Source organism: Miniopterus schreibersii (genome assembly GCF_964146895.1).
Source record: "Miniopterus schreibersii genome assembly, chromosome: 8".
Taxonomy (NCBI): Eukaryota; Metazoa; Chordata; class Mammalia; order Chiroptera; family Miniopteridae; genus Miniopterus; species Miniopterus schreibersii.
The window spans coordinates 20,467,561-20,483,016 of record NC_138109.1 but is presented as its reverse complement, the minus strand read 5'-3'; the positions used below and the strand labels follow the sequence as shown (position 1 = coordinate 20,483,016).

At 47.2% G+C, this 15,456-nt stretch overlaps 1 protein-coding gene across 1 annotated transcript; it reads left to right on the top strand.

Annotated features, from left to right (window-relative positions):
* Positions 1-3,486: 3,486 nt before the first annotated feature.
* TRAPPC3 (trafficking protein particle complex subunit 3) lies at positions 3,487-12,906 on the top strand. Its single transcript, XM_081144602.1, has 5 exons — positions 3,487-3,739; positions 10,015-10,112; positions 10,351-10,450; positions 11,513-11,695; positions 12,160-12,906. Exons 1-5 carry the CDS (start codon positions 3,698-3,700, stop codon positions 12,277-12,279), a joined length of 543 nt encoding a protein of 180 aa, XP_081000728.1. The 5' UTR covers positions 3,487-3,697; the 3' UTR covers positions 12,280-12,906.
* Positions 12,907-15,456: the final 2,550 nt, after the last annotated feature.

The following is a 15,456-nucleotide window of genomic DNA, read 5'->3' as shown; positions in this document are numbered from 1 at the left end:
ATTAGCCTCCCATTGGTGATTCCCAACCAGAGGCAATTTAGCCCCCCAGGGGACATTTGGCAATGTTTAGAGACAATTTTGATTGTCACAACTGAGCCTGTTATTGAAATCCAGTGCTTAGATCCTAGGGATGCCATTTAACATCCTACAATGCATAGGACTGCCCCCAGAACAATCATCAGGCCTCAGTGGTGCCAAGGTTGAGGAACCCTTCCCTAGATTGAGGGTAAGGCACCTGCACTCCTTCACAAGATGCTAGTGGCACAGCTTCCTGCATGCTGAGGGGTCCATCCACAGTGAGTACCGGGAGGACAGAGCTTGCAGAGCACCAGTGTCCTGTGATTGCTGCAATCAGAAGAGACAGATGGACTTCTCTCCATTCTCCCCACAACTGACCAGGATCCCTGGCAGATGCCAGGCCTAGGCCTCTGAGATGGTTTAGAGTGAGCATCTCTCTTTGAGTTTGGGACTAAGTGACAGTGCCTGAGGGCTCCCACATGGTCCCCCCAAATATTAAACATCCCAGAGAAGAAGCAAGTGGGGGCACTTGCAACATCGAGAGCTAAAGCTCCAACAGGATGCCCTAACCTCTTAGATGAAGCGCAGGGAACTCTGTGGCCTCTCAAGTGCCTGCCCTACGGCCCAGGGCAGTGCTCTCCCCCTCTACAGAAACAGGCATGAATGAGCTGTTAGTCTCACCACTGGCTGGGCTGGGGGGGAGGGGAGGGCACGGGATAGGTCTGGGAATGGGGATCAGAACTATGTCTCCTTTCTGACCCTTTTCCAGGGAGGGCAGGAGTTTATACAGCCTCCTAGGTTTGGTGAAGCAGGGTCCAGGATGAACCTGGCAGAGGGGTGAAGGAAATCACTGGGAGATTTGACAAAGGGATATGAATCAGGACCAAGGCCCTGAGGCTGCCTTCACACCCTCAAAGTAGGAAGTGGGAGGGGCCTCACCGGGGGCAGGGACATCAGGGAAGAACTGACAACAGATTTTCCTCCTACCCCACCCCCAAGGTACTACTGCATGAAGGGATCTCCAACCCAGCTGCTTTTCTGGGGGGGGCCATGGCCTCTAGGGCCCACTCCCTGGTGCTGGGGGTGGAGAATGCCCTCAAGGGTGTTGGTGACACCAGCTGCAATAAGGCCTCCCTCCCTCCAGCTCTTGAGGAGCAGAAGAACAGAGAGGGACTGGAGGGGCAGAAACTCAGATCCAAGACTAAATATGTTCAACCCTTTGGATTCCTGGGAAGAGGTCCTTGTCTAATGCCCTTCCTAGTGATGGGAAGTTGTCCTTGCTGTGTTCTTTTCTAGGGAGGAGATGGAGTGCCTAGTGTTCCTAAACGTCCTGGCCCTGAGGGGTGGTGGAGAGGAACTGGGATTTGGGAAAATGATGGGAGCTCTACTGACAGCCCTTGGAGTCGCTGCCTAAGGAGCCTTTATTTCTTTATTTATTTTAAAGTTTTTATTTTTAAAAATCTATTTGAGAGAAGAAGGGGGAGAAAGAAACTCAATTTGTTGTTCCACTTATTTATGCATTCATTAGTTGATTCTTGTAGGTGCCCTGACCGGCTGTTCAAACCCACAACCTTGGCTTATGGGGATGAAGCTCTAACCAACTGAGCTACCTGGCCAAGGCTTATAAGGAGCCTTTAAATTCCTATGTAAGCCAGGAGACCCTATAGATCAGCCTGCGATGGACCCTGCCCACCCTTAATTCAGTACTGATGACACTTCGAAGAGTCCCAAAGAAAAAGATGCCAAGAAGTGGAATAAAATAAATAAATAAAGAGGAGGAATCACAGACAGAGGAAGAATCTCAGAGGTTGAAAGACGGGCAAGGAAAGGCTCCACCTCCAGTCTCTCCAGAACCTCCCTGCTTGACAGCAGGCTGGGTGGGGTCGGGCGGCTGGCCCTGACTGTGACTCAAGTTTCTGTGGGCAGCCAAAGGCAGCCGGCAGGGAGGAGCCAGACCAAGAGACAGGCCAGCCAACTGCAGCTTTCACCTCAGCTGTCCTCTCTCCTGGGAATTCGGGATGCTCTTCTCTGGCTGTGCTGGCCTCTGGGGGCTAGCTGACCCCTGCTTTCCCTGCCCCCACCCCCCATGTTCCTTCCCACAACCCTCAGCCCTTGGCCCTCTCCCCTAGGCACTGACACAGGAGGGAGAGTCAAGGAGCACTGCCTCTAGGGAGGCCCCAGAATGTCTGTGCCACAGGGAGCAGGGTATAATAATAATTTGTCCTGCACCCTGAGGGAGAGACCAGGGGAATCCTGCGCACTAGCTTTCAGCCTGAGCCCCCCAGTCTTCCCCAGCCTGGTTGGCTCAAGTCTGGACAGGCTGGTTGTCAGATAAAGTCTAGGAGCTAGAATGCAGCTTCTGCAGAGTTAGGCCTACTTGAGGAGTGGGTGCTCAGCTACTCCAGCCCTGCCCTCAGAATTGACCAGCTAGGGGGGAATTGCTGGAGCTGAAACCAAAGAGCTCTGGTCAGGGACTGTAGGACTTCCCCTTGGTGATGGGTGAGGGTGTGGCCAGCACATTCCCCTGGTGTTTCTGGGGCCTGTTTGTTGGGCTGTGTTTTTGAAAGTGGCTAGAAGAAAGGGAATACACTTACTTTGCGTCCAAGTGCTCTGCATACGCCACTCACCAGTCTTCACAACAACTGAGAGAAATTCAATAACTTGCCTAAAATGGCAAAACTGGAATTATAACCCAGGACTGGCTGCCACCAATACTGGTGATCTTTTCTGGAAGCCAGGCAGTGTAGTTGTTGTAAGAGAGGAAGCCAGAAGAATGTGACCTGAACTTTATAATATACACTGGATATTCCATCACGAGGTCACAAGTACTAGGATGCAGATGCTGGCTGCGTTTGGGGACAGGTGGCAGTTTGAAGAGAAAGCCACTAGCAAAATGCTTTACACATAGTAGGTGTTCATTAAATATTTTTGTAGTGAAGAAGAGAGATTTGAATGTGAGCTGCCCAGCCGGGCGTGGCTCAGCGGGTGAGCACCGACCTAGGATCCAGGAGATCGGGGTTCAATTCCCGGTCAGGGCACATGCCCAGGTTGCGGGCTGCAGCTGATCAATGACTCTCTCATCATTGACGTTTCTCTCTCTCTCCCCCCCTCCTTTCCTCTCTCTGAAATCAATGAAGATATATTTAAAAAAAAAAAAAAGAATGTGAGCTATTGCTAGTTTTTTGGGACATCCTGGGGTCTTCTAGCTCTGAGTTGCAGCAATAGTATAAGAAACTATGTGGAAACAGGGACTTTCCGAGAGGAATTTGTGGAGCATAACTGAGTCAGGGCTGTGGGTGGGGAGGAAGAAGTGTGTGGATGGTACAGGATTACCGTAAGGGGCGGGCGCCACCCAGTGGCTAGTATGCAGCCTAGGGAAAGACAGGCTCCGCACGTTCGCTGCGCGCGGAGCGCTCTGGGAGTTGTAGTCCAGCGGGGGTAAGGGGCGGTGTTACCAGCGGGCCTGTTGGGTATTGTAGTCCGACGTTTATGGGGTGGGTGGGGAGCTACTCTCGTCGGTCGGACCACGAGTCCCGTGGTGCCCCGCGGCAGGCCGCGCAGGCGCGTTGAGTCGGTGCCGGCCAGTCCGGAAGGCTGAGGGGCCGTGACTGGGTTGGACCTTGTCAGAAGGGGGTAGCCTAGTGGGCCTGTGTCGGGGTGGGTCGGGGCGGCCGGCACCATGTCGAGGCAGGCGAACCGTGGCACCGAGAGCAAGAAAATGGTAACTCGGAGCGTGTGACTTCGGCGGGCGGGGCAGGAGAGAGGCATTCTGGGGAAGGGGTCGGACGCGGGGCGCCGTTGGGAAAGGGTCCTCCTTTCAGCTCGGAGAGGGGGTAGTTCCGCAGGAGGAAGGAGGAGGCTGCTTGGTGGGTTGAGGGGGAGAGGCACCCCGGGGGCGTCCCGGGCTTGAGGCTGGTTGGAGGGCCGCTGGAGTGGCTCAGAGACCCCTTCCCCGCGGCCTGAGGGCAGCAGTGCCACTGTGCGAGGCCGACGGCAACGACGGTAATAACAATAGTTACCGCCTATTGCTCTTCCTTTGTGTTAGGCGCTGGGCCAACCGCTTTCCGTATATCACCTCACTTAATCCGCAAAATAATCTCTCAGGTGGATGATATCGTCATTTTACAGCTCAGAGAGGTTACGTAACTTGCCCAAATTTAGGAAGAATTAGGATTCGAACCCCTGTCTCTCTACCTCCAAAGCTAATGCTTCAGACTACTAGGCCATACTGTCTGGCACACTTGCCTTGGCATTGTAAGGGATGCTCAGATACTGGTCTTGCCAGAAAGGAACTTTCTATTCTGTGGAGTAAGAGGTGCGCCAGAGTAGGTAATCAGTGGTGCCCCTCTGGTAGGGGGAGGTTCCCTTCTTGTCCTGGGAATAGTGGGGCACCGCAGAGTCCCATAAAGTCTGCCTATGGATGGCGTCTGGGCCTGGAAAGTAAGGTAGATGACATTTTTCTCCAAAGGGGACCTCTTGGCAAGTATTCCTTTTCTTTGGCATATTCTTATTTCCTCCACAATTTCCCATGTTGCCTTTCTTTGTTTTCCAATTTAAAAACTGAGTATCCAGATTTGCATACTGGGCAAATCTGGGGTCTTTTGTTGGCATTTGGCTCTAGAGGGGGATGATTAAACTTCCCTCACACCTTTGCATTTTTATACCAGGAACAGCCACCAAAAAATGTGCTGCAGGAGGCCCTGTTACTCCTGAGTAGGATTTACCTTTTTTCTCTCTCAGACCCTTTTGAGAAGCTGATCATACCTATCATGATATTCTCCCCAGAAATACTAAATAGAAAAGCATATACATAGTCATTTACTTACATTTTGGGGGAACTGTGGGCCCCCTGAAGATACTCCATGGATTACAGGTTAAGAATTCCTATTTTGGAGGAAATACCAAGACTTTAAAGAAAGAAGAAAAAGAATATTTTGAAAAGTAGGAAACTGTCCTGTAGGGGAAAAAGCATGGGCTTTGGTTGGAATTCTGTCTTTCTCAATTGATCCTCAGCTTCCTTATCTATCAAATGTGGACAGTAATGCCCACCTAAGATTAAATGAGATTTCAGTGTAAAATGCATGGAGCATGGTAAATGTTTCCTCCTCCGTTTCTTAAGATATGAGCAGATATGAGAGGTCTTCCCACTTAGTTTTCATAACTTGCTCTTATTTTGTACGTTTTTTGTGTTTTGTTTTGTTTTTTAACCTGAAATCAGTATTGAAATTTTTAATGCCACTTCAGTAGGAACCTGCAGTCTCCACCTCTAACCCCAGTATTCAGTCAGCTTTGTTGAAAGGGGAATTATGGAGGGGCAACAGCATACTCCTGCCTCAAAGCTTTTGCAACTGCTGTTGCTACTTGGAACTCCCTTCCCTCAGAGATTCACTTCATGCACAATTACTCAAATGTCAGGTCCTCAGAGAGGCCTTCCCTGATCACATGATTCTATTGCTCTACTGTTTTTCTTCATAGCTCTGTCTATTTTGTTTTAAATATTTCATTATAAATTATATATGTACATCATGTTTACTTTCAGTCTTCTCCATGAGAATGTAAACTCCATGAGAGTAGGAATTTTTGTTCACTGCTCCATTCTCAGCACCTAGAATGACACCTGGCACTAGGCAGTCTATATTTATTGAATGAATGAATGGTGGGTCCTCTCATTCAGTTCCTACTGGTACCTGCTTGGGGCTTGTCACATGATCCTCTTTGTAGCCACCTGGTTTTCACATGATCCTTCCCTCTCTGCTTGTGGGAGTCCTCACCTCTAGCAGCCCTCTTCTCCATCTTCCCAATCAGCTCAATCTTCTGCAGTCGTCTTCTGAGTGCTGTGTTTTCACTGAAACCTTTCAAGACTTGAAGGGTTAATATGCCCAAGTAACTAGGTTTCTCCTTTCGGTCTGTGCAAACAGAAACAGCCCATTTGTCTAGCAGACTTTTCTTGAGTCACAACTATATGCAAAGCTCTGTGCTAGGTGTTCTGGGAAATGCAGAGATGAAGGCCTATTCCTTAATTTGAAAATCACATACTCTCTGAGAGAGTCAGGGAAGTACCAACACAAGAGTATAGCACTGTCTGGGACTGAGTCCTGACCTCACTGTTTACTTGCTGTTTGACCTTGGGCAAGTGTATTCATTATCCTAAGCATCAGTTTCACCAGCTTTAAAGTAAATTTAAAAGATAGTAGTATCTATATCATAGGGATGTTCTGAGGACTAATTGAAGTAGATAATGCATGCAAAGTGAGCAGTGTGAAACTGCATCTAAGAACACAGTTGACAGTAAATGTCAGCTAGCATTTTTATTAGTAAAGATATTAGCCTTCATGTGTCTGTGTAGTGTTTGGTTCTTGAATCTCATGGACAGTCAGGCCTGCCCTTCTTTCGTGTTGTGTTACTAGTAACCCAATCCCAGCTGCTCTATTCTCCAGAGCTCAGGTGAATTACTACTTAATAGCAGCACTCAGAATCTCCATGACAGGAGGCTGGAGAGGAAGAGAGTTTGGATTCTGGGGCAGTCACACTAGATTACTTGTGTTGACAAAAATAGTAAGTGTGACTCTTGGAGCATTAGCTCCAAAAATCAGCCCCCTTAAGGAGATTTGATGTTTGGGGTGCTAACTAAAAAGCCTTCTGGAAACCATCAAGTGCAGTAGCTCACCTGAGTGTAGGGCTTGGCTTAGCTTCTTCTGCTCAGGTTGTGCCTGAAGTACTTGGAGAAGTACTTGGAGGTTATACTGGCTATGCCAGTGTGAAACCACTCCTATGATTTCTTGGTCTGCAAAGAAAGCATTTTTAAGTCTATTATCTCAGGTCCACCCAGCAACCTTGTGATTGGCATGATAGATTCTGCTGTTAACTGTTTTTATGTGAGGAGATTGAGGTTTAGCAAAGTGAAGTGACTGACCTAAAGTTTCACATCTAGCTAGTGGCAAATTCAGACCCAGAACTGGTCTTCTGTCTACAAACCCAATATTCTTTCTATATGCCTTATTGGTTGCAACATAAAGTTCTTTATGTTGATTCAAAATCTCCCTCTTTGGCCCTGGCTGGTATTGCTCAGTGGTTAGAGCATCAGCCTGCACACTGAAAGGTCTAGGGTTCGATTCCTGCATGTACCTGGGTTATAGGTTCAATCCCCGGTGGGGGCATGTTTGGGAGGCAGCTGATTCATCCATGTTTCTCACATCGATATTTCTCGCTCGCTCTCTACCCCCCTTTCCTCTCTCTAAAATTAATGGGGATAAAACGAAAAAAATTTTTTTTAAAAAGACTGGGTCTTAGTTACTTAACCTGTCACCTGTAAAATGGGGATAAGTAATATTCTGCTGACCTCTCTCATGGTTGTTATGAGGATCATTGAGAAACTGAAGACATTCTGGAAGTTTTATAAATGTTAATGACCATTGTTATTAAATATAATTAAAGCAATTGGAAAGTAGAAGCGTTGCAGAAGAGATTCATGTTTCTGTTGAGAAGGAGAATGTGGTGCTTATGTTCAGTGAAGATATTGGATTGATTGAATAGCTGACCTTCAAGGTCCCATGAGACCTTGTGTTAAAAGTGTCACAGGACTGAAAACCCAGGTCTTCAGACTCTGCAACCTCCTCTTTACTTCTCTGACTTCCTCTCCAGTTCTCTGTTTGTTCAGTCCTCTCTAATCACACTAGTTTTCTACCTGTTTCTCAGACATGGCAAGCATACTCCCACCTCAGGGCCTTTTCACTTGCTGCCTAGAATTTTTCATCCAGATACTGTCTTTGTGGCTCATCCTTTCTTCAGTTTTTTTATATCACCTTAATGAGGCCTTCTCTGACTGCCCGATTTAAAACTGACATGAACATAAATACCTCCTAATCTCCTTTTGTGCTTAGTTTCCTCCACAGCACTTATCACTATCTGACAAACCATATATTTTATTTATTCGGTTCATTATCTGTCTCTCTCCAATTAAATAGTTCCTGGTACATAGTAAACATTAAATGATTTTTTTCTATACCACAGCTCCATTCCTATGTTTAAAGTATGAAGACCTTTAAGTTATATATTTATGTTGCACACTGTTCCAAATAGGCTTGGTTCACAATTGAAGATGGAGACAGACTTGCAAATTAGAGGGTGTGGAGAGCCTGGGTCAGGGATCCCATTCCCAGATCCTAGGCATGTTGATTCTGTAACCATGGACTGATCTAATCTATCTAGGACCTCAATTTTTCTTATCAGTAAATTGGGGCTGCTACATTTATAAGGAGCTTGATAACATCATGATATGCTTGTTACTTGGCATCATGGTGGCCTGAGGCTCTTGGAGTTTCTCTCCAAGGGCTCATTAATAATGGAAGGAAAGCTCTGTTGACTTAATGCAGTGATGCCAATTCTATGGACTGGTTACTGCTGGATTGTCTCCATCCATTCATGCCCAAGCCATTCTAGTGCCAAACCTTAACCTGACTTAAAAAATCATTCTCCTCCTTAATAGCTTCTCCTTAATTGCCATATTTGGTAAATGGTCTCTTGGAGATACCCTAATCTGACTGTTTTAGTTTAGTTCAAAGAGCTTCCTGATTCTGAAACTGGTTCTCTTTCACTTCCTAGTACAGCTAAATATTTTGTTTTGTTTTAAGGGAGTTTATTAATATTGCAGTTTTGGGGAACAGTATATAGAATGAACACTGGCTTAGAAACTCTTGGTTTTTGTCCCCCCAAATTACTTTCGTCAATAATTAGCTGTGTATCCTTGGGCAAATTACTTAACCATTCTGAGTCTCAGTTTCCTCATCTCTAAAATGAGATTAATTGCTGCCCTTTCTGCTTTACAGAGTTATTGTGGGGTGGAAAATGAGATGATGAAAAACAGAATGCTGTATGTAAGCAAAAGGCATTCACATTATTATTCTTGCAATAGCCTCACCACCAGGCCATGGGATGAGGTGAGGAGCACTGGGTCCTGAGAGCCCGGGTCTTAACATCACTTGGACTTTCTTCCCAGAACACTTAAAGACAAAGATGTTCTGCTCCAAGTTTGACAGGCCTCCCTTCAGAAGGGAGTGGTTGAGTGGCAGTCTTGATTTTTTTTAGCCTCATATCTGTGTGACCCATTGGTCCAAATATACTGTTAACATGCTTCTCACTTTGTTTAACTCTGATAATGCCTTTCTCCCAACCTGCTGCTTTCATTAGTCTTGGTTTTTGCACTTCTTTTTACCTTCCACATTTTTCTGTTTCTTGGTAGGAAAGTGACAGGATTCTTTATCTGAGAAAGAGTTTCTGTGATTTTAACTGTGATTATAATAGAAATCAGTCCAGGTTAATATTGTGTTCCAAGTACACAGATGACTGTATTCCTTTCAGAGTTACCCCCTTTTCTGGAAACATTCTAGCTGTGTGTCAAAAGGAACATTATTTTTTTCTATGGTTCTGACTTAGAAGAGGGGTTATTACCATGCAGTGGATTTCATCCCCTGTGGAGAGGACTCCTTGGGTCCTCTGCTGCTCTTGGGTGGGGCCTTAGGGGTGCAGTTTAACTTGAGGCCAGGATACTCCGACATTCTAAGGTGTGGGGTAGTCTTCTTGGTCACATCTGCTAACACACAGAGGGTAATTTGTAAATGTCTGTTTTGGGTCTGTCTTTCACAGGATCTAATGAATGACTACTGCTCCCACACTAGATCCTGGCAACTGGAGCCTAGGCTTGGTAGCTGTAGTGGGATTCTGGGTTGGCAGAATTCCACCTCGGTGTGTTGGAAGAGTGACTGCTCAATGTATGAGGTGCCTTTTACAGCCTGTTTTTAGTGGGTCTGGCTGCAGCCCTGCCACATTGACTCTGAGAGGCAAATTCCTTGGCCACTCCACAGGGGATGATATTCTCTCCCAGAAGACACAAGTGACCTTCCTTTGAATCCTGACAGTTGCATTGAGGCCAGTCCAGATTCTCACCAAACTTTCTCTTTTGTGCCCCTTGGTCCTTACTGCGTTTTGAATCTCTTTTAGAGCTCTGAGCTCTTCACCCTGACTTATGGGGCTCTGGTCACGCAACTATGCAAGGACTATGAAAATGATGAAGATGTGAATAAACAGCTGGACAAAATGTGAGTGAGCTCCGCTGTGGGAGCAGCAGGAGTGGGCCTCCCTAGTGCTTGAACCTGCGTGGTCCCTTAGAGTTCAGAACGGTCCTCTCTTTCATAACCAACATTTTGGTTTCCACTGAGCTCATTTATTGGGATGTTTTGGAATTATCTCCATTTTCCTTTACCACCAACAGCCTTATGTACAGATATAAGACATTCAGACCCTGTAATATAATCTGTTCTTTCATTTCCTTCCCAGGGGCTATAACATTGGAGTTCGGCTGATTGAAGATTTCTTGGCACGGTCAAATGTGGGGAAGTGCCACGACTTTCGGGAAACTGCAGATGTCATCGCCAAGGTCATTATCCTGGGCCAGTTGGCCATGCAAAAGGACTATCTTTGGGAGGCACAGCTTACCACTATCTCTGTCTCCCTTAGAGAGGCCCTTAGTATTCCAAAAGACTAGTTAGGCGGCTGTTTGAGCTAAAGAAGCCCTCCTGGTGGTTTGGAAACAGCACAGATGATAAAAAAGGGAAGAGTGGTTGGGATCACCCCTGTGGATTAAAGCCCCACTGAAATCAGAGCCAGATTTCAACTGTGAAGATGTAGCAGAGTAGCATGGTGGTTGAGAATACAGAACCTGCTTCACATTCTGGCAGCAATACTTACTAGTTCTTAGGTAACTTACTTTTAATCTCTTTAATTACCAGTTACCTCATCCTTAAAATGAAGAAAATAAGAGTTTCCTCACAGGGTTGTTGTAAGGAGTAAATGAAAAAATGAACATGAGCATTCACGTAAAATGAATGCACTTAATGTGTGTGTGTAGTAAATGTTTGCTATTAATATTAGTGTTACATAATATAGGATTAATAATAAATGATAAAACACCTATAGCTTTGTAATGTCAGTTACCTAAAGGTTGGTTCTTTCTGTTGTACAACATGTTGGCCTTGCCCAAATCTAAGAGAGGGTTGACAGTGAGGGTTTTGTGAGGGTTTGGAATTGGGAGGGTAGGTAGAGGGAATGCTGTCTTCAGAGTAATTCCGCCCCAGTGACCTGTATTTCCATTCGAGAAGAAGGGCTCAGACAGCACAGACAGAGGACAGGAAGGCTGGGCCTCTCTGCACTCAGATGCTGGTTCAGGGCAGGCACCCCACTTAGAAGGTCAGTGCTTCCTTCCGCTGAGAAGTGCAGGTAGACAGCGAGTTGTTACCTCATTGTATGATGCCTTGAAAGAGAGGGTTTGGAATTGTGCACGGATGCCTTTTTTTTGCCCTGAATGCCTAAAGCTTCAATGTCTTGCAGAGCCACAGTCTAGTTCCTGAGCCACTTAGTTCCCCTTTGCCAGCCCATCACCTTCCCTATTGTACAGCCCCTACTGCTCGTCCCATAGTGCTCTTGTGTGTCCCCTTTACAGGTAGCATTCAAGATGTACTTGGGCATCACTCCGAGCATCACCAATTGGAGCCCAGCTGGTGACGAATTCTCCCTCATTTTGGAAAATAACCCCTTGGTGGACTTTGTGGAACTTCCTGATAGCCACTCATCCCTTATTTATTCCAATCTCTTGTGTGGGGTGTTGCGGGGAGCCTTGGAGATGGTGAGTACAGCTCTTTAACTTCTGGGTCACCTTAAATGTAGTAGGGACTGGATAAATGTTTGAATAAGAGGGAGAGAGAGAGAAGGCCTTTGGCTTACCTAGTGCTTTGCTGCCTGAGATGGTGATGCTGCTGATCATAGGACGCACGCTGTACATCTCTACATGGTGATGATCCTCCCTACTAGACTAGGAGATGGTGCTGTCAGTACCCAAAGACCACACCATCCATTTCCATGTTGACTTATTTGGTGACAGTCTCATTTGGGTGTGTTCTTTACTAAGTCTCCTTATGGCTCAGGGCCACTGCCTTCTACGGGGGAACATTGGAATGACAATCTTGTCCGTTGGGAAACCAGCCTCCTTTTTTGGCTACTGTGGATGAGCCAATTCTAGCCCTATCCCCAGTGGTTCCCTAGAGGCTGTGGCTAGGCAGTCACCCCTTCATTTTTCCCACTTTCCCCCAGGTCCAGATGGCTGTAGAGGCCAAGTTTGTCCAGGACACCCTGAAAGGAGATGGTGTGACAGAAATCCGGATGAGGTTCATCAGGCGGATTGAGGACAATCTCCCAGCTGGAGAGGAATGACCGTCCCCAGGACTTCAGGGTAGCCAGCAGGAGTACTGGTTGGAATCTGAAAGCCTCAGTGCTCCCTCTGCCCTCTAGAACTCAGTGACTCTTTAACACGGATGTTATATATTCTTCTAACCTTGTTTCCATTCTCCATGCTAGTAAAGAGCAGACTGTGACATAGTCCATTTACCCCACAAGCGTGCATTCAGGAGGGAAACCCTTTGCTCCCTTTCCCTTCAGAGGGGATAGATGTAGTAATCCTTGGTTGGACTAGAAAGAGCTCAACCATTTTACATTCCTGTTTGAATTTTCCAAAGCAAAACCCACTTTGACCCCTTTAAGAGGCAAGCCTAGCACATCTATCCCTGGGCCTTCAGAAAGCCATTGGCGCCTGGCTGTAGGGACCCAGGTTTGTGGGGTGGGGAGGAGAGGCGGGGAGGGGTGGGTGGGAGCTGCTGGTGGTAGTGGACACATCTAGTGCTTGCTGGGAGAGGGGAGCCAGTCGTGCTGGAGACACTGACTTCTGGGAAGCCACCCAGGTCTCATTCCTCCCTGCTGTTTGGAGGCAACATCTCCTCTTTTTACAGAGGGTTCATCCTTTTTTCTTACAAATTCTTCAATAAAGATACATTCTTGAGTGAAGTCCCAATTCTATCCTGTTTTTTTTTCTGCTCAGCCCTGGGAATTTTATTACAATGGGGTGAGGGGACCAACTAAGTTCCTGGGTCCTGCCTTGATTTTACTTGGTCTAGGAATGACTTTTCCCACAGACCAAAGAGCCTGGGAAACCTAGGAGCAAAGTAGGCCCTTTAAGAGTTATTTTGGGTCTACTCTGTAGTAAAATCTAGAAGCAGACATTGTCCCAGACATATCAAAATGGACTACGCTGGGCTCTTGGTCACCAATTTGGGGTTTTGGCTTAAAAAGACCATGTAAACCCTAGTGTTGGGAACCATTTATTGTGTGCTTACCATGTGTCAGACTGTACTGAATACTTTGTATGCATTATCTAATTCACAATAATTCCATTTTTAGAGGGGAGGCCGCAAGTTGTCCAAGGTCAGACAGCTAGTAAGTGGGGATGGTAGGGTTCAAAGCCCCAGCCAAACTCCAAAGCCCATGTTCTTAATGATGATGCCTGGTTAGTATTGTGAGAGGAGGGGAGCAGGCCTGTGGCTTCCTCTACTAGCCTTACAGAGCTTAGGATAGCTTTTAAAGGGTTTAGGGGGATCAGAGGTTGTCAGACCTTGTTTGGTAGTACTTGTCTTGAGGATATCTAGGGCCTTAAGGTCTCAATACTCAGGTTGTTGGAGGCGGGGTGGGTGGGGGTAGGATGGGGCCTCCAGGCCTTCCCCAAGGTTAGTAGGACTGAGGTGAGGACCAATAATGATGCATTGTGCTTGAAGAGTGTCTCAGTGTAGGTTAGGACTAGGGTTCGGGGACACCAGGAGGAGATGCAGTTTGCACATGACCTGCCTCTTGCAGCTCCATTAGGCTGCCAAGAAGGAAGAAAGCTCACTATTCTTTTTTATATCTTCACCTGAGGATATGTTTCCATTGATTTTGTTTTATTTATTTATATTTTTTTAAAGAGAAAGATTTTATTTTTAATATATCTTTATTGATTTCAGAGAGAGGAAGAGAGAGAGAGAGAGAAACATCAGTGATGAGAGAATTGTCATTGATCGGCTGCTGCCTCCTGCACGTCCCCTACTGGGGGGATCGAGCCCACGACCTTGCATGTGCCCTGACGGGGAATCGAACCTCTATCTGGATCCTAGGTCGATCCATGCTCAACTGCTGAGCCACGCCCGGCTGGGCTCCATTGATTTTAGAGAGAGAGGAAGGGAGAGAGAAACATCAATCGGCCGCTTCCTGTATGTACCCCAACCAGGGATGGAACCCACAACCTAGGTATGTGCCCTTACCGGGAATCAAACCCACAACCTTTTGATGCATGGGACGACACTCCAACTGACTGAGCCACCCAGCCAGGGTGTGGAAAGGTCACTTTTGTGTCCCCAAGTATAGGGAGGCTCATACTCTCCAGGATCCCATCCTTCTCGAAGCCTCTACTTCCCCTACAAGGTACAATTTGGGGCCTAGGGAAGGCACCCCATTTTGGTAAACTGTATTCTTAGAACCCAGGATAAGCCTGGGTCCAGTTGCATTCGGTTTTGAGTGAATGAAGGAGAGATGAAGGGGATGAATGCCGGGGCCCAGACGTGGAAAGCGTTGTGCGGTGTCTGGACCCTGCCAAGAAAAGTGAGCTGCACCACCCTTTCCCTTCTCCAGGGGGGCCCTCACCCTTCCTCCCCTCCCAGTACCACAATCTACTTTCCAGCAGCCGTTTGTATGGCGTGAGGTTTTGGATATTTCCTTTCCCAGAGTTAATCTTGGGCAGCATTACAGGGTCGGCAAGCTGTGGAAACAAAGCCCCTTAGTAACTTTCCCAGTTACAGCCCCAGGGTTGTGTGATGTGCAGTTGTGTGAGGGAAAGGAAAGAGCTATTTGAAACACCACCTCATCATCTTTCCCAAATGAGCCAAACATGCAAGTCCCAGCAACCAAACAGCTGGTCCCCCCACCCAGAATTAATTATTGTAGATTACGTATCCCTCTACTTTACTCTGACTGGGAGACTGGGACCCTACCCGCACACCAGGCTGCGCCATTCCCATTCTCCTTGATGTCCTGGAATGTAAGATGGGGCAGGTGTGCCTGGCTATATGGGAAGGGTCGGCTAAGGAGGGTACCCAAAGAGCCTGGGTGGCAGGGGAGTTCTGGGGCTGGAGGGGGCCTGCTGGTGGCTTTTAGGCTTGATGATGGCCGGGCAGAGCTCTAAGGAAAGGTCTTGTCCTGCAGCTGTTGGCCACCAGGGGTCTCCAGATCACCACTGCACTGTTCCAGAGAGTGACCATTGGACCCCTGGGTTTCAGAATTTGCTAGAAGATGCACCTGATGGAGCTAATCTCAGAGGCTGGTCAGAGCCAGGAAGTGCCCCTTTCCTCCAGTCATGCCAACGAGACCTGAATGCAAAGCTCAGATGGTTGCCAGGCTGAGGGCTTGCCTACTAAACCCAGGACATTGGAAAGAACACTCTGGCTATGAAGTCTTTGGCCCCCATACACACCCCAGACTCTCATGCTGACCTGCTGAGTTGTACAAGCTAGCTCTGAGCCCTCCCCTAAC